Below are 23,512 nucleotides of genomic sequence, written 5' to 3'. Positions count from 1 at the left end.
GGTCAACGAGGAAGCATTTTAAAACACACATATGATACCAAAGGCTCACGTAGAAAGCAAATGTTTAGAGAATGATGAGGGCAACAACTGTACACATGTGCTTGACACACAATGGATGGATGGATGGATGGATTGTGATGAGTTGTATGAGTCCCCAATAAAATGATTTTTCAAAAAACATGCATATATCTGAGGCCCAGTTCAGGCATGCATATGTTGAAAAAAAACTCCCCAGGTGATTCCTAGTTGCCTTAGTTAAAAAACATGTTACAATTATCTGTACCCAAGCCACCGCCACCACAACCCTGGCCCCGTGAGAATTTAACGTGGTCCAACTTTAAGCAGAATATCCCCTCCTTTCAAAGCATTATGTATGTTTCATCTGGCAAATACCAGAACAAACAAAGGGACAGTGATAAGGAACCCTAAAACAGAGAGTATCGTTTTTCAGCCAAACGACGTAAACAATATACCAAATAGGAGGCTGGAAAGGAACACCAGGCTAAAAAGTAACTGGGCCAACCTCAACAAAACAATGACTAAGCCCAAACTCTCATGGCTATCTGTTACCATCATAGGAAAGAAAAATAAAAGAGACCCTGTACAGCACGGAGCCAGGGACGGGGAACAACACAGGATACCTGAATTGTTCTGTACTGTATATGTATTTCTCCTATTAGACATCATCTTATATTCATTTCCTTCTTTCCGGGCTCTTCGCTGACCCACCTCCGAGGCATCCCTAAAGAAAAAGAATTTTAAAAGAATGAGACTTTTAAACAAAGATCCCTTTCCACTCTTTCCCTTTAAAGACAGTCGGGCTCACACAACACGTTGGCCTCAGAGAAAACTGCAATACCTACGAGAATGAGTTAGTCTGAGCTTCTGCCAGCCGGAGCCTCTTGGCATGATTCTTCCCCTGATAGTGCGCCTGGGCCACCGCCGGAGAACTAAAGGAGGCATCACAAAGCTTACAGTAATCCTTCTCTGTGGCCAGGATCACTCGGCCTCCCGGCTTAAAGGAGCCCATCTGACATCAAAGACACAAGCAGAAACAGAGTTTAAAAATGTGGAGCTATGTCCCCCCGCTCCTCCTCAAAGTTCCTTCTCAGAGCTGAAAAATAATCACAGAATATGGCATAACCGCAAACACACAGTTTTCTAAGCAAAGGAAATAATTCCCTGAGAGGCACTTAATTATGGATTTGCATTATAATCACCATGTACTAGCAAATGGTGAAGGTTTTGACTGCCGTTGCCATGAAGGAAATGAGAAAGTGAGTTTTAATTTTTTTTTTTTAAACATTTTATTAGGGGCTCATACAACTGTTATCCCAATCCATACACACATCAATTGTGTAAAGCGTATTTGTACATCATTTCTCAAAACATTTTCTCTCCATTTAAACCCCCGACATTAGGTCCTCATTTTTCCCCTCCCTCCCCGCTCCCCTCTCCCACATGAGCCCTTGATAGTTTATAAATGGGTATTTTGTCATATCTTGCCCTGTCCGACTTCTCCCTTCACCCACTTTTCGGTTGTCTGTCCCCCAGGGAGGAGGTCACACACAGTTCCATGTAATCGGTTCCCTCTTTCCTACCCATTCTCCCTTTACCCTCCCTGTTTTGCCACTCACACCACTGGTCCTATAGGGCTCATCCATCCTGGATTCCCTGTATTTTCAGTTCCTATCTGTACCAGTGTACCTCCTCTGGTCTAGCCAGTCTTGCAAGATAGAATTCGAGTCATGGTAGTGGGAGCGGGGAGGAAACCTTTAGGAACTAGAGGAAGGTTGTATTTCTCATCATAGAAAGTGAGTTTTAAAACCCCATCATAGAAGATTAAGGATAGTGGACATAATGCGTACGATAATATCACTAGAATGAATAAAAATGGTAAAATATTGTAAAGCAAACTTACTGCCATTGAGCCATTCTGACTTGTAGTGATGCGACAGGGCACAGTAGAATCACCCCTGCGAGTTTGAGACCATGAACTTTGACAAGGGTAGAACACCTCAGCTTTCTCCTGCAGAGCAACTCGTGGGTTCGAATTGGTGACCTTGTGGTTCACAGCTCAGTGTGTATCCCACTGTGCCACCAGGAGCTTCTTGAAACGGTAAAATCACCCCCCAAGGCATGGACAAACATGTACTGAACATCTACATTATTAAGCTTGTTCCCTAGTCCAGAGGAGCCCTGGTGGCCTAGCGGTTATGAGCGGGGCTTCTAACCGGCAAAGTCAGCAGTTGGAAATCACCAGCCGCTCCGCGTCTGTGGGAGAGACTGGGCTTTCGCCTCGTTACAGTGTCAGAAACGCAGAGCAGCCGCTCTACCCTGTCTTACAGGGTTGCCGTGCGTCAGCATTGACTTGATGGCACTGAGTTTGAGTGAGCCTAGCCTAGAAGAAATAGACACAAGTACATTTGTTTGGTTTTAGATTTAACTCATATTTAATAATCTAAACTTACGCACGTCCCCACCTTTCAATGAGTCACAAACCAGCTAGAGAGCGAGAGAATACAATCAGGGGAAATAACTGGCAGAGTCAGGCGATTGTATTCAGGTTGGGGAATAATATGCTAAAGGACACCTGACACAATGGCTGGAAGATAAGTCTCAGAAAACCCACTGCCATCGAGTTGATTCTCATAGTGATCTCGCAGGATAGACCAGACCTGATCCCTATGGTTTCCGAGGTGGTAAATCTTTAAGGGAGCAAAGGGTCTCACAGCAGCTGGGGGCACGAACTGCTGAATTTGCAGTTGGCAGCCCAACAGGGAATCCCCTACCCTGCCAGGGCTTCGTTGGCAGCTAGTAGGAACTAAAACACCATGAATTCGTTATGCAAATGACAAACTAGACTGGCCAGAGGACAGGATGCCTGTGACCACTTGTTGCTCTTGAGCCAATTCTGACAGCAACCCCCTGCAGAGAAGAACTGGCACCGCAGGAGCTTCTACGGCTGGATTCCAGAAGGTCTTCCTCCCAAGATGGCTCAGCACCACCCAGGGTGATACGAATCTGTAAAGCACGGTATTTCGGGAACAGGTGAAGGAAATAGAACTGTTATACCTGGTAGGGAAGCTTGATGGCTGGGGGGAAGGGTAGTTGCCTTTTAAAATCACAAAGAGCTATGCTGTGAATCAAGGGTTAGGCAGTTTGCCCAGGAAGGCAGAATAAACTGCAAGCAAACCCCAAGGGGGCCAGCCATCAAATTCTAGCTAGTCACCTTCAGGAACTAGTCATATGATCGTTTGTCAGCCTAAAGATCTCTCGGAATATCACCCCATCCTCTGATCCTAACACTTCTGATGTTAGCATAACTCATTTGCTCTGGGATCCACAAGGATGCAGGAGCTCCCGGTACTGCTAGCCACACTTTAAGAACCAGTACCTGACATTAAGAAAAGCAAAGTGATACCATGGTGCTGATGAGCTGGGGTCAAAAGAAATTTGTGCTCCACCCGTTACCATGATGTGTAAACTCCACGGACAAGTGACTTTATTTATGGGAACCACTAAGAAGCCCAGGTCCTACCAGTCTACTGCATCACCAGCTGCAGTGCAATAAAGTCCTGTGGTGGTGGTTGTGTGTGGTCGAGTGCATCCCAACTCACACCAAGCCCATGGGACACTGTTGAACTGCCTCACAGGGTTTCCTACGCTGAGATATTTTTGCAGATCACTAGGTCTTTTCTCCCAAGGAGAAGGTGCTGGTTTTGAACTATTGACCCTTCACTAAACAGCCAATCGCTTAACCATTGTACTACTAGGGCTCCTTAGAAAGGTCCTAAGCCTCTAAAAGGAGTTTTGGTGGCACAATGGTTAAGCACTCTGCTGCTGACTTAAAGGTTGGCCATCTGAAACTACCAAATGCTCCACAGGAGGAAGATATCACAGTCTATTTCAATTAAAACTAAAAAAACAACAACAACAAATCCATGGAGTTGACAGGGTATAACTGCCCCTGTGAGTTTCCAAGACTGTAGCTCTTCAGGAGAATAAAAAGCCTCATCTTCCTCCTGTGGAGCAGCTGGTGGTTTCAAACTGTTGACCTCATTGTTAGCAACTCAGTGCCTAACCTGCTATGCCACCTAATGGGCCAGGTCTACTTTGGCCTACAGGGTCACTAAGAGTCACAATAAACTCACCAGCAGCGCTTTGGGTTTGGGTTTGGTAAGCCACTAAAGTGTGTGAACATTCTACCTGGGACTAGAGGAAGACAAGTGAGGCATCCACCGCTGGCACATTTAAGAGAGCCCAAAAAACCACCATCCCAAGGGAAACGCTGTTTCAGTAGAACTAAAGATTTCACTAGAATAGTTTCTGGAATAAAATCTATTTGGAAAAAAATAAAACCCAAATGAACAAAAAGTCAACATTTAAATAGAGACAGGATCGATAATAGTGGCCTGCCAAGTCACATTGAAACCTGGGGCAAAAGAAACTCGGTCATACTTAGCCTGGTTTATCTAAAACATTGGTATTTTGCTCACCATAGAATTTTACATTAATTTTGATGTCTTAACATATTGTATTAAAATATTCTTTATCTTGATAACTGAGTTGTAGGCACTCCTTTAAACTTTCTGCCTGAAGTAAATGCTTTCCTCACTTTAGCATACTCCCAGCCCCGAATAAACTAGTATGGGAAAAATATTTAGTAGAATGCCTATCATACGTAGCTACTATTATTTATGAGAATTATATTTTTATCAATATATAATAATTCAAAAAGTTCAAGGAGTAGAGCCCATATCCAGAGGCTACTAAACTATAGGAATACCTTCCCTAAACCACCTGCTAAAGGAAGTCAGCTCTCCAGCGAATTTCCTCATAGCCAAATCTAGAGAGAGTTTATATAGTCTCTCTGTATAGAGGTAAGAAAGAGGCAAATTGAAGAACTAATCTTTGCAACTAGACAACAAAATATAAATGCAGTTGATTACAATAAACAAATGCTTTAAAGTGTCTCTTTTTTTGAGATATACATACACAAAAGATGAGAGCAACACAGCAATATTTATTTCATCACTTCATGTATCACAACTGAAGTTAATGAGAAATCTCAAGATGCACAGAAGTACCAAGTAGACCAGTGGTCCAAAAGCATTTGCCCAAGTGTACCCTGCAGGCATTTAGGACAGTGTGTGCATACCTGGACTTCCACCCTCATGCCATTTCACCCTGCTGCTCAGCTGTGATTTCTGGCATGGTTCAACATGTAAAATCGCCATGCCACGTATCTCACCTGCGCAGGGACTGACACAACTGGAGTAGCCGAGGACTCCACGGCACTGCTCATTCTGGCAGGAGGCGGGCAACTGTTCGCTGCATAGTAATTTCGGAGCTTCTTACCATGATTTTTACCCTAGAAGTGAAATAAAATGAGTAATCACAAGAACATTTTGTCAAAGTAAATTAATGTAACCACTTTAAAAATAAAAACAACATTAATTACATTTTATTCTTTCATATGGTCACAGCATTGGGAGTACAGCTCACTCCCTAGATTTTATTACTTTTCTCTTTTTTAAGTGTGCATTTCTCAACTAAAAAAATAAGTCTCAGCCCAGACAGCTTTACTGGAGAATTCTGCCATCTATCATTCAGAGAAGAGATGACTCCAATTCTAGTCAAACTATTCCAGAACATAGAAAAGGGAAGAACACTCCCTAATGCATTGTATGAAGCCAGCATAGCCCTCACACCAACACCTGGTAAAGGCATTTTTAAAAATTAAAAATCCATATTCCTCATGAATGTAAATACAATAATGCTCAATGAATTCTAGCTTCAAAACTCAACAGCATACAATCATACATCATTATCCCATTAGATTTATACCAAAGAAGGGTCTCGGAGAGGAGAAGACTGTAACTTTTTAAGGGAGTCAAAATCCTCATCTTTCTCTCATGGGACAGCTGGTGATTTCAAACTGCCAACTTTGCCATTGGTAGGTCCACTCAACTCATGACCACCTCACCACCAGAGCTCCCCTACTAACAACTCCATAGATGAGACAAAGAAAAGGATTCATCCAAGTGGCGGGATGTAAGATCAACTCACAAAAATCAGTTGGGGTTCTCTAACAAAGAATTCCAACAAGAACAATAAGAACATAATACCATTCCAACAGTCCTCAAGGGATAAAATACCTAGGAATAAGCCAGACCAGGGATGTAAAAGATATATACAAGGAAAACTATAAAACACGACTCCTCAAAAAAGGAAAAACATTCTAAACTCATGAACTGGAAGACTTAGTATTGTGAAAATGTCACTGATACCCAAGCAACCTATAGATATAATAATCCAAATTCAATAGTCATAATCTAATACTCGTAATCCAAATCCCAATTTTTTAAATGAAAAGGAAAAACTAATGTCCAAATTTATATAGCAACTTTAAAAAGCTACGGCATTACTAAAGAAAAACAAATAGGAATTCTCCTACTTCCCAATCTCAAAATTTGCTACATAGCCAGAGTAATCAAAGCAGTTTAGTAGTAATTCAATGACCAAGTCAGACCAATGAAATAGAATTTAGTACCAAAAAATAAATCCAACTATCTACAGGCAGCTGATCTTCAACAATGAGTCAGTCTGTTCAATGGGGAAGAAACCGTCTGAGTTAAAGTTTATTGTGCCAACCTGGCCGATAAACACACATGGGGTTAAATGAAGGGCAGAGAGATAAATGGCTTGGTGAGCCTCGCCCTTCTAATTCTCAGGTCTCTTGCTTTGTGATGGTCGGACCAGGGTGCAGCTGCCTTAGCTAGTTCCCTGTTTCAGCAAGGCTCACTTCCTGCAAGACATCCCCAAGAAGCCACATGGACCTCCCCAATGCAGTCTTGGGTGCTGGAGCAGCCCTGTGGCGACCCCTGCCAGCGCTCAGATGCTTACACACTCACTGATTGGGCTTTCCTCCTGTAGTGGGCATCATATTGTGTGTTTTGTGAGCTGGAGGAGGACTTTGTGATTTGGTGTCAGGCATATGGGTTAATGTTGGACTTGTGAGCTTGGGCAGCACTGGGTTGGAATGTTTTCTTGATGTGCACTTAACCTTTATATAAAACTCTCTCTTATACATGAGTTTCTTTGGATTTGTTTCTCCAAAGTACCCAGACTAATACACCGTCTTTTCTAACAAATGGTTGAAACAAACTGGATACCTATTTGCAGAAAAGTTAAACAGGATCCATATCTCACACTCTACATAAAAAATAGAACAAGGATCCAAATGTTAAAGCTACAACTACTAAGTTCCTAGAACAATGTGGTGGAAAATGGCCGTTGTTTCTGCTGCTTGGTGCAATCCGCAATCCAGTTGATTCCAGCTCATGTACAACAAGATATAATGCCTGGTCCTATGCCATTCTCATGACTGTTGCTCTGTTTCAGCCCAATGTTTCACCTGCCGCATGAATCCATACCTGCCTCTTTTTCATTGACCCTTCACTTCACTAAGCACGATGTCTTTTTCTAGAGACTCATCTCTCGTGAAAACATGTTCAAAGTATGTCTTCCTAGTTGCCATCCTAGTTTCTTAGAAGCATTCTGGTACTTCCTCCAAGACAGATTTCGTTGTTCTTCTGGCAGTCCACGGCACTTTCAATATTCTTTAACAAAGTGAGGGTACCTAATTTTTGATAGAAATAGTCTATCAAACACAACTAAAAAATGCACAAACAACAAAAGATTAATTAGGTAACTGGAACCTCCTAAAAATACATGCTTATACTCAAAAGATTTTAGCAAAAGAATAAAAAAAGAACCTCCAGACTGGGAAATTTTTCCACAACATATCTGCTGAGGTCCCAATTCCTAAAATATATAGAAACTTCTATAACGCACAAAACAATCAGAAAAAGACATGAACAAACAATTCACCAAAGAGGATACTCAGGCAGCCAACAGACACATGAACAGATGGTCATGATCATTAGCCATTGTTGCTGTTGTTAGGTGCCATCAAGTCATTTGTGACTCATATCAACCCTACATGCTACAGAATTCAACACTGCCTAGTCTTAGGCCATCCTCATCATATTATTATGTTTATGCCTGTTGTTGCAGCCACTGTGCCACTCTATCCCCTTGATAGTCTTCCTCTTTTTTGATGACTCTCCACTTTATCAAACATCATATCCTTTTCCAGGGATTTGGGGTCTCCTGGTAACATATCCAAAGTATGTGAGATGAAGTCTCACCATCCGTGCTTCTAATGAACATTCTGGTGTACTTCTTCCCATTTGCTTATTCTTCTGGCCGTCCATCGTATTTTCAATATTCTTAGCCAGCACCATAATTCAAATGCTTAATTCTTTTCAGTCTTCCTTATTCACTGCATAACTTTCAGATGCTTACAATACAATTTAAAATATCATGGCTTGGTCTGGCACACATCAGTCTTCAAACTGACATCAAAATTACAATGTGATATTTTCTCTTGGAAATCATCAAAGAAAAATGCGTTCTATGAGTACACCTCTCTTGACTTTTTCTAATAGTGCTAACATATAATATTTGGTTAATCAATTTGTAGATAGGAGACACTTTTATTATTTGGGGTGATGAGAAAGGCAGTATCAAATATGGGTGAAATGTGAATTACTTGACTTAAGTAAGGTTAGGAAAAATTGTGATAAATGCTATAACATACAAAGTATTGCAACAACAGTAGTAACCAAAATATGCATGGTTACATAGATGCATATGTACAGATACATGTGTATAGGAAGACATGCATGAGTACTGCACATACATATAAAGGTATATCTTAGGCACATATTTATGTGTGTTGCATATATAGTCAGATGTATAATAGTTCCTAGGGGAAACAATTATTAAAGTTATCCAAACAGCTCACAAGATTAATTCACTTGCTTGAAAGGCTTAGTTCCATAGTCTCATGTGACAATCCAGTCAATTAGTATAACACAGCTCATAAAATTAATAAGATAATATTCTATAGCCTAGTTTGAGAAGTAGCATGCAGTGTCCCTAAAAGCTTGCCATTTAAGACATAACAACTAGTTTCAACTGATCTTGAGTTCAAGGGAAAGAAGGATTCAAACACTTAAAGAAGAACTAGGCCACAAATCACCACCTCTTCTAGCCTGAGAACAGAAGAACTAGATTGTGCCTAGCTACCACTACTAATAGCCTGTCCAGGGACACACACAAAAAGATCTTGGTTAAATTAAGAAAAGCATGTAAATAAAATTCAAATTCATTAAAAAGGCCACTACCTGTCATCTAGCAGTTGGTTGTACTGTGGTGACTTGTATATTGTTGTGGTGCTGAAAGCTATGCCACCAGTATTTCAAAGACCAGCAGGGTCATCCTGGTGGAGATTTTTCAGCAGAATTTCCAAACTAAGACAGATTAGGAAGAAAGTCCTACCAGTCTACTTCTTTACTTTTAAAAAATGACCAATTAAAACCTATGAATAGCAGTGGAACACTGTCTGCTATAGTGCCAGAAAAGGAGTAGCTGAGGTTGAAAAGAAGATACCTGAAATATGACTACAGCAGAGTTACTTCCTCAAAGTAGAGTTGACCATAATAAGAAGGATGGAGTAAGGCTTTTGGAACCTTCTTTTGCTGATGTGGTGTAACGCAAAATGAAAAAAAACCACTCCAAACAGCCATTAATAATCACAATGTGAAATGGATATGAAATATGAATCTAGGAAATTTTAAGTTGAAAAAATGAAATGGTACACACAAAGATGAGTATTCTAAGCATTAGCAAGCTGAAATAGACTAATATTGACCATTATAATTGGATAATCATATGGTCTACTATAATAGAAATGACAAATTGAAGAATGGTGTTACATTCACCACTAAAAAGGACATTTTAAGATCTATCCTGAAGTACAGCTCTATCAGTGATAAGGTTATATCCACATAACTACAAGGCAGACCAATTTATATGACTATAATTCAAATTTATGCACCAACCACTAATGCCAAAGATGAAGAAATGTATTACAAATTGTACAGTATGAAATTGATCAAACATATAATCAAGATGTATTGGTAATCACTGATGATTGGGATTCAAAAGTTGGAAACCAAGAGGAAGAGCCAGTAGTTGGAAAACACAGCCGCAGTAACAGAAGTGAAGCCTGAGATCACAGGCTAGAATTTTGCAAGACCAAGCACCTACACAATGTAAAGAACCTGGTGAACAACATGAAAGGCAATTATACACATTGACATCATTGGATGAAAAAACAGGAATCAAACTGACTACATCTGTGGAAAGAGACACAAAGAAGTTCAGTATCGTAAGTTAGAGCAAGACTAGGGGCTGACTATAGAACAGGCATTCAATTGTTCACACACAAGTTCAAGTTGAAGTTAAAGAAAACTAAAATAAGTCCATGAAAGAAAAAGCACGACCTTGAGTACACCTCACTTGAACTTAAAGAACAACTCAAGAATAGACTTATGATATGCACATAACACAACTTTGTTAGCTGAAAGTGAATTACCTACTGATGAAGATCAAAGGCTATTGCTTCGTTATGAATTACTGCTCAACATAAAAAGAACAAAATTCCTCAGTCAATAAGTGACATCGTGATAACTAGAGAAAATGCTGACATAGACAAGGATTTAATTTTACTTGATTTTACAACTAACACTCATGGAAGCAGTAGTCAAGAAATCACACAATGTATTGCACCAGGCAAATCTGCTACAAAAATCTCCTACATAGTGTTAAAAAGCAAAGATGTCACTTTGGGGCTAAGGTGTGCCTGACCGAAGCCAGGGTATTTCCATTGCCTCATATGCATGTGAGAGCTGGACCACAAATAAGGAAAACTAGACAACAATTGATGCATTTGAATTATGGTCCTGGAGACGAGTATTGAAATTACCATGAACTACTAGAAAAACAAATGTGTTTGGGAAGAAGTACAGCCAGAATGCTCCCTAGAATCAAGGATGGCATGCCTGGTCTCATGTATATGGGACATGTTAGCAGGTGGGACTACTCCCCGGAAAGGGGCATTATGCTTGGAAAAGTGGGTGGTCAGCAACAAGGAAAAAGACCCATAATGAAACGTAATTGCCACAGGGGCTCAAACATAGCAACAACTATGAGGTTGGCACAAGACTGAGCAATGCTTTCTTCTTGTCCATGGGGTCGCTACTAGTAGGAACTGACTGAACAGCACCGAACAACAAAAAGGGTCAGATATACTAGAAACTAAAGGATCTCGAGACTATTGCCCTATGATATTCTTTGAACTTGGAATTGAAGGTATTCCTGAAGGTCACTTTTAGCCAAAGAAAATTAAGTAAAAATATAAATAATACTACCTGTGAGTAATATGCTCCCTTAAACAATCAACTATAGAAGATCAAACCACCACTATTTACCCAAAAGGGAAGATGAGAAGAAAGGAAGGTCAGACATGCTTGATCAATGGAAACAAACTAACAGAACGGAAATCATGAGAATGCTGTCACATCATAAAAACTCAAGGAATGTCATCGAATAATTTATATAAAAATTGTTAAATGGGAACATTTCCTATTTAACTATTTAATTATTTCTAAAGAAGAAAAAAAGGTTACAGGAGAAATTACTCTAGATCTTAAAATTAAAAAGTCTACTCTCTGGTTCCAACCAAATGATTAAATTTATCTGAGAGCGATAAGAGAATGAAGCCAGAAGAAATTAATTTTCTATATGTTTATGGGAAAGTACTACATTTTCCAATGATATATGTCTTCCCTCAATTTGTTTCCATTCATACGCCAATGTCTAACTACAAATTTCATGACATTCTGCTTTAATCTATAAATCAATAATGAAATGGATAATCCAATTATATTTACAGAAATAATTCTTGTAGAGTAACTTTTTTCCCACAGGACTTTCATATGCATTTGCTTATTTGCTGCTCACAAAAAGAATCCAGTACTAGGAATATTCTAGTAGTATCCACATGCAACAGCGGAGAAACTGCAATTCAGAAGGTGTGGAAACTGGCCCCAAGCCACCTCCAGCGGACTAAGTAGTACAGCCACAGTTTGAGCCAAACTTTCCAAATGCAAAGCACAGCCCTTTTTACTACAGCCTGGTGGTTTCAGGAAGCACTGGAAACATTTATGACGATGAACTTGTATTTCTCATCATGTTTTATATGTTATTATTGACTTAGTACATCAAGATTGTACTCCCTGGGCTGATATTTCAAATATGGTATAAAAGATCAGTATTCTAAAACATTCTTACCCAGTCTTGTATACTTAAAATACAATCTGTGGAGAACCCCTGGGAAGATCTCCACCCCTGACCTTCAAAACCATTTATCCACCTGCCTTCGTGACATCCACACTTTGAAATCTAAGCGGTATCTCCAAATTAGCATATCTAAAAAACTTTCTCATCGCTAACAATGGGTCATCCACATGTCAGTATATGTGGTACCACCATGCACCAATTACTGAAGAATTAAATAGCCAAAGTGTCTTTCACAATTATACTCATATGCATCAATATATCAGCAAGCCCTGTCAACCTTCAATCCAATGTCCACTTCACTCCATGGACATTACAGATACCATAGTAATCTAAGTTATCATTATTTCTCACTTGCAGTAGGCAATAACCACATTTGCATAAAGCATATCCTTACAGCTTCATGTGCCATTTTCTAGAAGTAAAAATCTCCCTAGCTCCATCTACTTCACTCCTCTAGAGAATGCAGATGAAGACATTCAGCAAAGCAAGGGTGGTAGACAAGGATCCTCGGAGAAATGTGAGCTGAAGTCTAAAAGGAGAAAAATCCAAGTGTGCAACAGAAAACAGCTGGGAGTCAAGAGATCCCTTTGGCCATGATAAGTCAGGGAGCTTTAGAGTTCCAAAAGATGATAAAATCAATGCAGGAGGAGGGCAGGCTAGAGACTAAATCTAAGGACTTATCAGTATGTAAATGGTATTTAAGCCTTGGAACTAGATAAGATTACCCAGACAAAGTGAAGACAGAGAAGAAAGCCAGGGCAAAGTCCCAGGATAGTACAATACAGAACATGTCATGGAAGATGTAGATACAGGAAATTACACTGACTATGAACTAAGGTAAACAGGCAAGGCTGGTATCACAGAAGCCTAAAACAAGATATTTCCTGTTTTAAAACAGGAGTTGATTGTGTATTGAGTGTGGCTGTTAATGAGTCTCCCTACAATCCTAATGCCATGTTCTTCTTCATTTTATTTACTTCTTGAATTATTTACGCAGCAGACAGAATGACTAAGTATGGTGAAAAATACAACCCTGACACACACTTTTCCTGATTTCAAACCATGCCTCTTATTCTGCTTGAAAAACTGCCTTTTGGTCTATATTCAGGTTTCACATGAGCACAATTACGTGTTCTGGAATTCCAATTCTTCCCATAGTTTGTTATGATCTACACAGTCAAATGCCTTTGCACAAAGAGTCAAAACACAGGTAAGCATCTTTCTGGTATTCTCTGCATTTAGCCAAGATCCAGCTAATATCTGCCATGATTCCCTTGATTCATATCTTCTGAATCCAGCTTGAACTGATGGCAGTTCCCTATAAATATCCTGCTATAACCATTATTTTAATCTCATTCAGAAAAACTTTACTTATATGTGATATGAATGACACTGTTCAATAATGTCGATATAAAACTACATAATCGTAACGTTAAGTAGGGTCACATCTGGCAACATGAAGGACTGTCCAGACAAAATGTAAAAGTAAAAGACCTGTCACCCTTGTCATCGCATGATCCTTTCCCTAGCAACCCTACTGTGGAAAGCACAAGAGTTTCCAAACTGATGCTTCAGAGAATGCGATCACTTGTGTGCTTACTCAATTGGGTCAGCTAGAAACTCCAATAAGGGGTTTTAAAACATAATAAATAGGGAAACACATATATAGCAAAAGTACACAAGAGACATAAGAAAAAAATCAACTCATTACAGTGATTATATCTGGAAACATAAGATAAGGATAAATAGGGAATTCAATTGAATGAATCGTTTTAGCATTTACACTGGATGGCAAATAAATGTGCTCATTATATTACTTTTGTACTTCATGTCTAAAGATGGTCAAAACGATTTAAAATGAAGTAACAAAAAAGGAAGTGACTCCCCAATCACACACCAGGTTTGAGCTGATTAAGTGACAACAGAGAAGTGATGTTTGAATTTGGAAAGGAGGGAATTTAGAAGAAGTAGCAGAGGAAAGAATGGGCAATGTGAACGTGGAGACAGTCAGAAACAATCACTATGTAGAAGAGTTCTGACGTGAAAGGGAGAAAAGAAATAGGTACAGAGTTAGAGGAGGACACGGGTTCAAAGCAAGTTTGTCCGTCTGTATTGGTTTCTTAAGATGAGTATTCTTTAGGCGTGCTTACATGATAATAGAAAAAAATTAGTCATGCCGAAGTTTGATTATCCAGGAGCTTATGAGAATGAGAACTCTAGAACACTTCATTGTGCTCATGTGGAACCTGGGAACCTGGGAAGATGCGCACACCTTGAAAACAAAACAAACGAACAAAAAACAGAAGATGAGGTACAAAAGTAGCAAAGCACACTAAAGATTAACCTTAGATAGGATCAGGTGCTTCGTTTCCAAAACAGCATCCACAATATTTTGGAATATTTTGCCTTCATAAAAAGGAGCCCTATACAGAGTTATACCAGTGGGAAAACAAAAGAATTATGCCAAAGATTAAAGCAGCAAAAAGCTGGTTCTATGAGAGGGTCAACAGAATTCACAGGCCGCTGGTGAACCTAACCAAGGAAAGGAAGGAGCAAGCATCAATAGCCAGGATGAGGGATGAGACAGGGGGAGTCACAACAGACCCCAGTGAGATTAAAAGAATAATCACTAAGTCCTATGAAAGACTGCATTCTAATGAATTCAAAAACGTTAAAGATAGGGATAAATACTTGGAAAAACAATCCCTTCCTAGATTATCCCACACGGAGGTCAAGAACCTCAACAAACCCATAGCAAAAGAAGAAATAGAAATGGTTATCAAGAAGCTACCACAAAAAAAGCCCCAGGACCAGATGACTTCACAGGGGAATTCTACCAAACATTCAGTGAAGAGCTGACACTGATCCTCCACAAATTATTCCAGAGCATAATAGACAAAAAGACAAATAAGAGAAAAGATGAAACCAATCTCACTGAAAAGGGGGACCAGACAAGGATGCCCCTTGTCCCCACTTCTATTCAATATCGTATTGGAGGTCCTACCTAACAACATAAGATAGCGGAAGGACATTAAAGGTATCCAAATGGGAGAGGAGGAGGTGAAACTATCGCTATTTGCCAACCACATGATTCGTACATTGAAAATCTGAAAAGCTCCACAAAGGGATTACTCACAGTGATAGAAGTACATGGAAGAGTGCAAGATACAAGATCAACAAACAGAAGTCTATCAGTTTGCTACATACATTGGACAGGACTATGGAGGAGGATATCAAAAGGGCAGTACCTTCACAATAGCCAAGAACAAACTGAAATACCTGGGAATATATTTAACCAAAAGCCATAAGGAACTATACAAAGAAAACTACAATACCCTACTACAGGAAACAAAAAGCAACCTCCACAAATGAACATCCCATACTCATCGATTGGAAGAGTCAACACATTAAAGATGTCAATCTTACCCAAAGCACTTTATAAGTTTAATGCTATTCCGATTCAAATACCAACAACCTTTTTCAAGAATTGGAAAAACTGACCACCAATTTCATATGGAGAAGGAAGAAGCCCAGAATTAGCAGAGAACTCCTCAAGAAGAAAGACAAAGTCGGCTTTATCTGATTTTAACACCTACTACACAGCCACAGTAGGCAAAACAGCATGGTACTGGCATAGCGACAGACACTCAGACAAATGTAAAAGAACAGAACCCAGAAATAAAACCATCAGCATATAGACAACTGATCTTTGAAAAGGGCCCCAAAAGCATCAAGTGGGAGGCGGATGCCCTCTCTAACAAGTGGTACGGGAAACTATGGATATCCACATATAGAAAAATGAAGCAAGATATTTACCTAGCCCCATGCACAAGAACAAACTCAAGGTGGATCACACACCTAGAAGTAAAACCCCAAATCATCAGAACCATCAGCGAAAGAATCGGGACTAACCTCAGATCATAGGCCCAGAGAGTACACAGGCTCACCACAATAGGGAAGGGTACACACACAGGTGAACTAGAAATTGGCAAGTGGGATTTAATAATAATAAAACACCTATGCGCATCGAAAGACTTCAAGAGGGTAACAAGGCAACCCACATAGTGGGAGAGGATTTTTAGCAATGACACAACAAACCAAGGACTTATTACTAAATTCTGCAATACCCTCCTGGCCTGCCAAAAGAGGAAAATAGATAACCCCCTGAGGAAGTGGGCAAAAGAATTGAAAAGAAATTTCATTAGGGAAGAGACCCATATGGCCAATAAACACATGAGAAAGTGCTCCCTATCATTCATTACCCATTAGAGAAATGCAAATTAAAACAACCATGAAATACCATCTAACACCTTTGAGGTTAGCCCAAAGCAGAAATCAGGGAGCAACAAATGTCAGAGGGAATGTGGCGAAATAGGAACTCTCTTCCACCGCTGGTGGTTTTGTAGATATGTGCAGACTCTGTGGAAAGTGATCTGGCAATAGTTAAAGAAAATTAAAATCGATCTACCTATGACCCAGCTATCCCTCTACTGGGCATATACCCAGAAGAGGTAAGAAATAAAACACGACCAGTCATCTGCGCCCCAGTGTTTATTATGGTGCAATTCACAATCTCAAAGAGTTGGAAACAACCTAAATTTCTATCAATAGACGAGGGGATTAGTAAACTCTGGCACGTACACATAATGGAGTACTATGTAACAATAAAAAGCACGGAAAATCACACGAAACACGTTGTTTCATGGGAAGAGCTGGAGGAAGTTATGCTAATCAAGGTCAGCCAATCACAGAGGGACAAGTATAATATGAGTCCCCAAAGGTAAGTATAATCAGCACAGTAGGTATTGAAGAAAAGACACTTATCTCACAATATACAGGTGGAGACATAGGCAGCTGGGAAGAGGTCATACCAAACCCAATGAGGAATATGTGAATCCAACATAAAGAAGGGGAAAGGGAGAGAGGAGGAGGGCGAAAAAGAGGGGACAGAGATGATGGAAGGGGGGGAACAGGTCACTAACCCACCCCGGGGGAGAATATTGGTTATGTCTCCAAAGAATTACGAGTGTGCATACCCCACCGCAGTGCACCAAACTAGAAGGGCAATGTAACCACATGGAGGATTGCATGAAAAGATTGGGCTACAGAGCCGGCCCCAACCAGAGCCAATCTGACCCCCGCTGTAGAACTATGTGTGACAGAGAACAACACTAAACCTCCAGGTGGGGAAAAGGAGCCGACTTACCACACCCACACAGAAGCAAACCAAGAAGGAAGGAGAGACAGGGACAGTCGGCCTAGACTCCATATTGGCACAGCAAGCTAGGAGGATGATCTCTCTGCACAGAGCTGCTAAGGCCCAGAGAGTATAGGTCTGACCTTGGAAGATAATGTCAGAAAACCCCTCCGGTGAACTAAGAGGGAGAGAGACAGACAGAGAGAACCTCATCATGGCCTACCAAGTCCCAGGGACGACATCCTTGCTTGGAGCAACCAATGCCTAGCGAGGATTACAGGGCCTGTCCCACTATGAGACACGACATTCCCTTGCTAACCCATAGCGCCATGGGGGACAGCACCGGAGACACTGTGCAGAAAGTGTGCCCAGTCTGCCCCATACACAGTGGGGTGAAACGCGAAGGGGTGCAACTGGGCAGCAAGGGGAGCAAAACAACCAAGTTCCCAAGGAATCCCGAAAATAGACTTCTGACTTTGGGGGACAGGGCTTGGCACCTCATCAGACTTGATCAGAAAACATACATAAGGGTCAGCAGACAGATCAGGAACTATCTATTGTTTGGGGTGTTTTTTCCTTGTTTTGTTTTGTATTGTTTGTTTTGTTTTATTATGTTTTGGTTTTGTTTATTTTTATTTTTATTTCACCCTATGTCTATCTATATCAGTGGTTCTCAACCTGTGGGTCGTGACCCCTTTGGGGTTCAAACGACCCTTTCACAAGGGTCACCTGATTCATAACAGTAGCACAATTACAGTTATGAAGTAGCAACGAAGATAATTTTATGGTTGGGGGGGTCACAAAACATGAGGAACTGTATTAAAGGGCCGCGGCATTGGGAAGGTTGAGAACCACTGATCTATATGATAGGCAGGATGAACAATCCTGAGGAGAAAACAATGGGGCTGGCAGTTCTGTGGGGGGCATGGGATAGGGAGGGGAAGTAGGGAGCCAACAAACTCAGAGATGAGGGAACAACAAGAATTCTAAAATTGATGGCGAGGAGAACGTATAATGCCAATGGGGTTTGATCAAGAGTAATGTATCTGAGAGGAAATACGAGAGCAGAATGGAAGCTGAGCATGATAGTGGGACAGGATGAAGGTGAAAGAAAATAGAGGAAAGAAATAGGAGGCAACAGCTATTTATAGAGGCATGTATATATGTAAATATGTTCATTTATAATGAAGGGATAGAGGCCAATGTATAGATATTTATATATTAAGTATTAAGATAGCAGATGGACTTTGGGCCTCTACTCAAGGTCTCACTTAACACAAGAACACTTTGTTCTGATAACCTGGCACTGTTTGATACTTTCCCAACACAATCGCTGAAGACAAAATGGGTGCATAAGCAAATGTGGTGAAGTGAGTGTATGGTGCCCGGCTATCAAAAGACATAGCATCTGGGGTCTTAAAGGTTTGATGTTAAACAAGCAGCAAGCTGGCAGAGAAGCAAATAATCCCACATGGAATAAACATACCAGCCTGTGTGATCATGATGTGTCCACGGGATCAGGTATCAGGTATCAAAAGCTCCCAAACAAATAACTATATTGATGTAAACTAAGGGGATTGGAGTGGAGACCCAAAACCCATTTGTAGACAATTGGATATCCACACACAGAAAGGTTATAAGGAAGGGATGATTCAACCAAGGTACAGTATAACACTGATGAATCACACATAATTTCTCTAGTTCCTGAATACTTCCTTCTCCCCACTACCATGACCCAGTTTGACCTTACAAATCCGGTTAGACAAGAGGACAGACATTGGTACAGATAAGAGCTCTTAACACATGGAATTCAGGATAGATAAACCCCTCAGGACCAATAATGAGAGTAGCGATCCCAGGAGGGCAAAGGGAAAGTGGGGGGAGAAAGTGGGAACTAATAACAATGATCTACATATAACCCTCTCCCTGGGGGACAGACAACAGAAATGTGAGTGAAAGGGGACATTGGTCAATGCAAGATATGAAAAAAATATTTTATAAATTATCAAGGGTTCATGAGAAAGGGAGGATGGGGGAAGAAGGGGAAAAAATTAGGTACTGATACCAAGGGCTCAAGTAGAAAGAAAATATTTTGAGAATGATGGGGGCAACAAATGTACAAATGTGCTGGACACAATGGATGGATGTATGGATTGTGATAAGAGTTGTACGAGGCCCCAATAAAATGATTTTTTTTAAAGGGGGAAGAAGGTGGATAGTCCCCAGCTATTAAAAGATATAGTGGCTGGGGTCTTAAAGGCTTAAAGTGAAACAAGCAGCCATCCAGCAGAGAAACAGCAAGCCCACATGGAAGAAACACATGGGCCTGTGTGATCATGAGGTGTCATCAGGACCAGGTAACAGGCACCAAAAGACCCTTAACAAACAAGCAAACAAAAACATATTGTTGAGAACGAGGGGGGTTGGAGCAGAAACAAAGCTCATCTGTAGACAATGGAACATTCCCCCACAAAGTGGTCATAGGGAAGGGATAAGTCAACCAGGGTGCAGTAAAGCACCAATGAAACACACAATATTCCTCTGGTTCCTTGAGGCTTTCTCACCCCACACTATCATGACCCCAGTGCTGCCTCTCACTTCAGACTAGACTGGAGCATGTACACAGGTATAGATAAAAGAGCTCACAACACATGCAACCCAGGCACAGCAATGGGAATAGCAATACTAGAAGATTGGGGAGAAGTGGGGTGTAATGAGGGAAGGAAGGGGAAACCAACCATAATGATCGACACACAACCACACCCCCCCTCCAAAAGGAAGAACAACAGAAACCATGGGGGAAGGGTGACAGCAGTCAGTGTGAGATATGAAAATAATAATAATTTATAATCTATCAAGGGATCACGAGGGTGGGAGAGGGGAGGGAGAGCAGAAAAAAGAATCTGATACCAAGGGCTCAACAGAAAGTAACTGTCTAGAAAAGAGTGATGGCAACATAAGTATAAATATGCCTGATACAATTGATGTATGGATTGTAATAAGTGTTGAGAGCCCCCAATAAAATGATATTTTAATTAAAAAAAGGAGCCCTAGTGATGCTATCAGTTAAGCATGTGGCTGCCAATGACAAGGTCAGCAATTCAAACCTACCAGCCCCTCCTCAGGAGAGAAATGAGGCTGTCTGCTCCCATAGAGAATAAAGGGGAGTAGCTGTCAAGGAGTTCAGGAAAGAAAAAAATGTTTGGAAACTGATTGTGGTAGCAATTGTATGATACTGCTTGATGTGACAGAATGATGGAATGATAACTGTATTAACTCCCAATAAAACCATTTTAGGAAAAAAAAACCCACAGCTCTACCATGGATCAGGATGTACACTGCCTTGCTAACATGCAGAATGCAGGAAAGTGGGTTGTTGCAGATGTAGCTAGGTTAAAATTTAGTACCTTGTCATTTCATCTACCTTATGATCCATTTTCATTTATTCTAGTTTTTAATATTTTCTGCTTTCTTTTCTATTGAGTTTTTTTTTGTTCTATTTTGTTATTCTTGCTAGTTTTGTTTGTTTTTTAATATTTTTCTGAGTATGAAATCCAGGAGAGGTAAATCTGTAGAAACAGTAACTAGATTAATGGTTCCTTGGGGGTATGCCAGGGAAGGTTGTGGGTGGGAGGTTGGAGAGAACAGAGAGTCAATAACGATGAGTACAAGAAAGAAGACAATTGCTCTAAAACTGATTGCAGTGATGATTATACAACTCTTCCTGATGTGACGGAACTACTGACTTGTCTGATATGTGAATTATATGTCAATAAAATTCTTGAGAGAGAAAAAATAAGCACAGTCTCCCAAACTCTAAATAAGGTCACTGCGTCAGAACCAACTGGCAACAGTGGGTATGGTTTAGTTTTTGTATCCATTAAAATAACAATTGTAATTAACACTCCTTTGAGCACGTGGGTGACAAGCAGTGTTCTAAAACATCAAGGATTGTGAGAGAGCCAAGGGCTTTTATGATTTAAACATATAGGAACTTAGGAAGTTAGTACCCCCTTTTTGAAAAACCTGGTGTTGTTGTCAGGTAAATGTGATGTCAATCACGTGGTTGGCAGTTCAAACCCAGCAGCAGCTCCATGAGAGAAAGACGAGGCTGTCTGTTTCTGTACAGAGGTATGAAGCCTCGGATACCCAATGTAAGGTCTCTGTGAGTCAGAATTAATGCAATGGCCATGGGTCCTCCTGGAGGAATCCAGTACAGGACAAGCTTCAGCCAGCAAAGGAGTGACACACGCACAAAAAATCTCAGAGCGTTTCCATAACGGTCTATCTAATGTTAACTCAAAGGCAGATATGAAGGTAAAAAATTAATAGTCAAATGTTACATATTGTAACTGGTAAATATTGAAATCAAGAAAAGTATAAGAAAAGGGGAAAGTAGCATCAGTTCATTGATTCCAAAGAACTGGAATACCATTAAAAACTGTCGAACCACAGAGTCAAATATTAAATAACAAATCAGCGACTTGGAGAAATGAGAACGTACTACAAGGGATCATCAAAGTCTGACACTTCTCTTAGTATACTTTTTAAAAATTAACTGATTCTGTTGAAACTATGTTAACACTTTACAGACTTAGAAAAAAATCAAAACCAATAAGATTGTGTGTGTGTGTTTGTGTGTGTGTGTAAACTAATTCTGCTCAATGACAGTCTAGAACCAATGGTGTCCTCATATCAAAGAAACTAATTCTCACCAGTAACTTGGTTTCTAAATACTATTCTTCAGGAAAAGAAGTCAACCTCCTTAAGGAACTGAAGGACATGGGAAAAGTACAAGAGGAACTTGGGGCAATTTATGTTGCTGGAGACTTAAAAAAAAAGATGCAATACTAATAATGGAGACATGTCAATGAAGGGACTTACCAAATCTGGGACAATATAAACATCAAATACATAATAATAACAAGAGACGGTAATCCTAGAATAATAAAATATGAATCTATAAATCCATAGTGATATAATTGAATAAATCAATTCCATAGGGATGTAAATAGACAACTGAACATATACATAAATGTGAGAAAGCGGCAAGTCCTTCCTTAAAGTAGAACTCCAGCTAATAAACACAGGAAGAATAATCGAAAGAGAAAAATCACCTTTCAGCAAACACCACAGCAATACGGGTTGCAGGCAAGAATGATCAATACATGCTAAAATCATTGAACAGAACTGTGAAAAGGAATTTAAGATTCAGAGTCACAGAGTTTCAAAATATCTCCCCACATAATACTTTTTAAACACAAAAGGAAATAAGTATAGTGATGTTATAAAGGAGAATATTGGAGGCATCATCTTTATCAAGTGATCAGACCTAACAGCACCAGCGTATGACACATCACATCATGATGTGCACTGAGAATACAACATCACTTTTATGGCAACTGTTCAAAAATGTTAAGATTATAAAAAGGAAGGAAAGGAAGGAGGAAGGGAGGGAGAGAGAGGGAGATGGAGGGATGGAGAGACAGGGAGGGACAGAGAGACAATGAGAGAGAGGCAAGATTGTAACAGGCAGGCAAAAAACTAAGGAACTCTGCAGATGAAGGGAGAAGAGGAAGTTTTCTACTCCCACAAAGAGTTATAGTCTCGAAGCCCATCGAGGCAGTTCTTCCCTGTCCTATAAGGTTGCGAGTCAGAATACAGCCAAGGGCACCTAGTATTTTTATCAGGAGACCTGATAATTACTTGCAACATTTCGTCTGGGATAGAATCCAGGAACTAGAAAAAGGGTATCAGTGGACAGTCGGGGAAATAAAAAACATCTGTATGGATGAAGGGGGAGGAGGAGAGAGTGGAGCACATCCTGGCCCACCAAGCCTTGAGGACAATGATCCAAATTAGAGCAGCCAGCAAGTCCACAGAGGTGACCACATGGCCAGCCCCACTAGGAGATGTGACGCCCCTCACTGACCCATAGCCCTAGAGGGGACAACACCGGAGACACAGTGTGGGAATTGCACCCAATCTGATCCCGCCACACCGAGGCAAAACACTAAGGGGGTGCAACAGCAACAGAAT

At 40.4% G+C, this 23,512-nt stretch overlaps 1 protein-coding gene across 1 annotated transcript in view; it reads right to left on the bottom strand.

The window, feature by feature from the left end:
* Nucleotides 1-23,512, bottom strand: part of ZMAT3 (zinc finger matrin-type 3) — a 46,412-nt gene that overhangs the window by 9,584 nt on the left and 13,316 nt on the right. The window contains exons 3-5 of the mRNA XM_004708596.2: nucleotides 5,255-5,374; nucleotides 864-1,030; nucleotides 642-742 (exon numbers count right to left, since the gene is read on the bottom strand). Coding sequence (XP_004708653.1) covers nucleotides 642-742; nucleotides 864-1,030; nucleotides 5,255-5,374 — 388 coding nt within the window. The remainder of the gene's footprint in view (nucleotides 1-641; nucleotides 743-863; nucleotides 1,031-5,254; nucleotides 5,375-23,512) is intronic.

Source organism: Echinops telfairi, unplaced genomic scaffold (assembly GCF_000313985.2).
Source record: "Echinops telfairi isolate 266 unplaced genomic scaffold, ASM31398v2 ScPeMD7_4225;HRSCAF=4972, whole genome shotgun sequence".
In the NCBI taxonomy this organism is placed as follows: Eukaryota; Metazoa; Chordata; class Mammalia; order Afrosoricida; family Tenrecidae; genus Echinops; species Echinops telfairi.
This window is presented reverse-complemented; position numbering and strand designations above follow the sequence as displayed.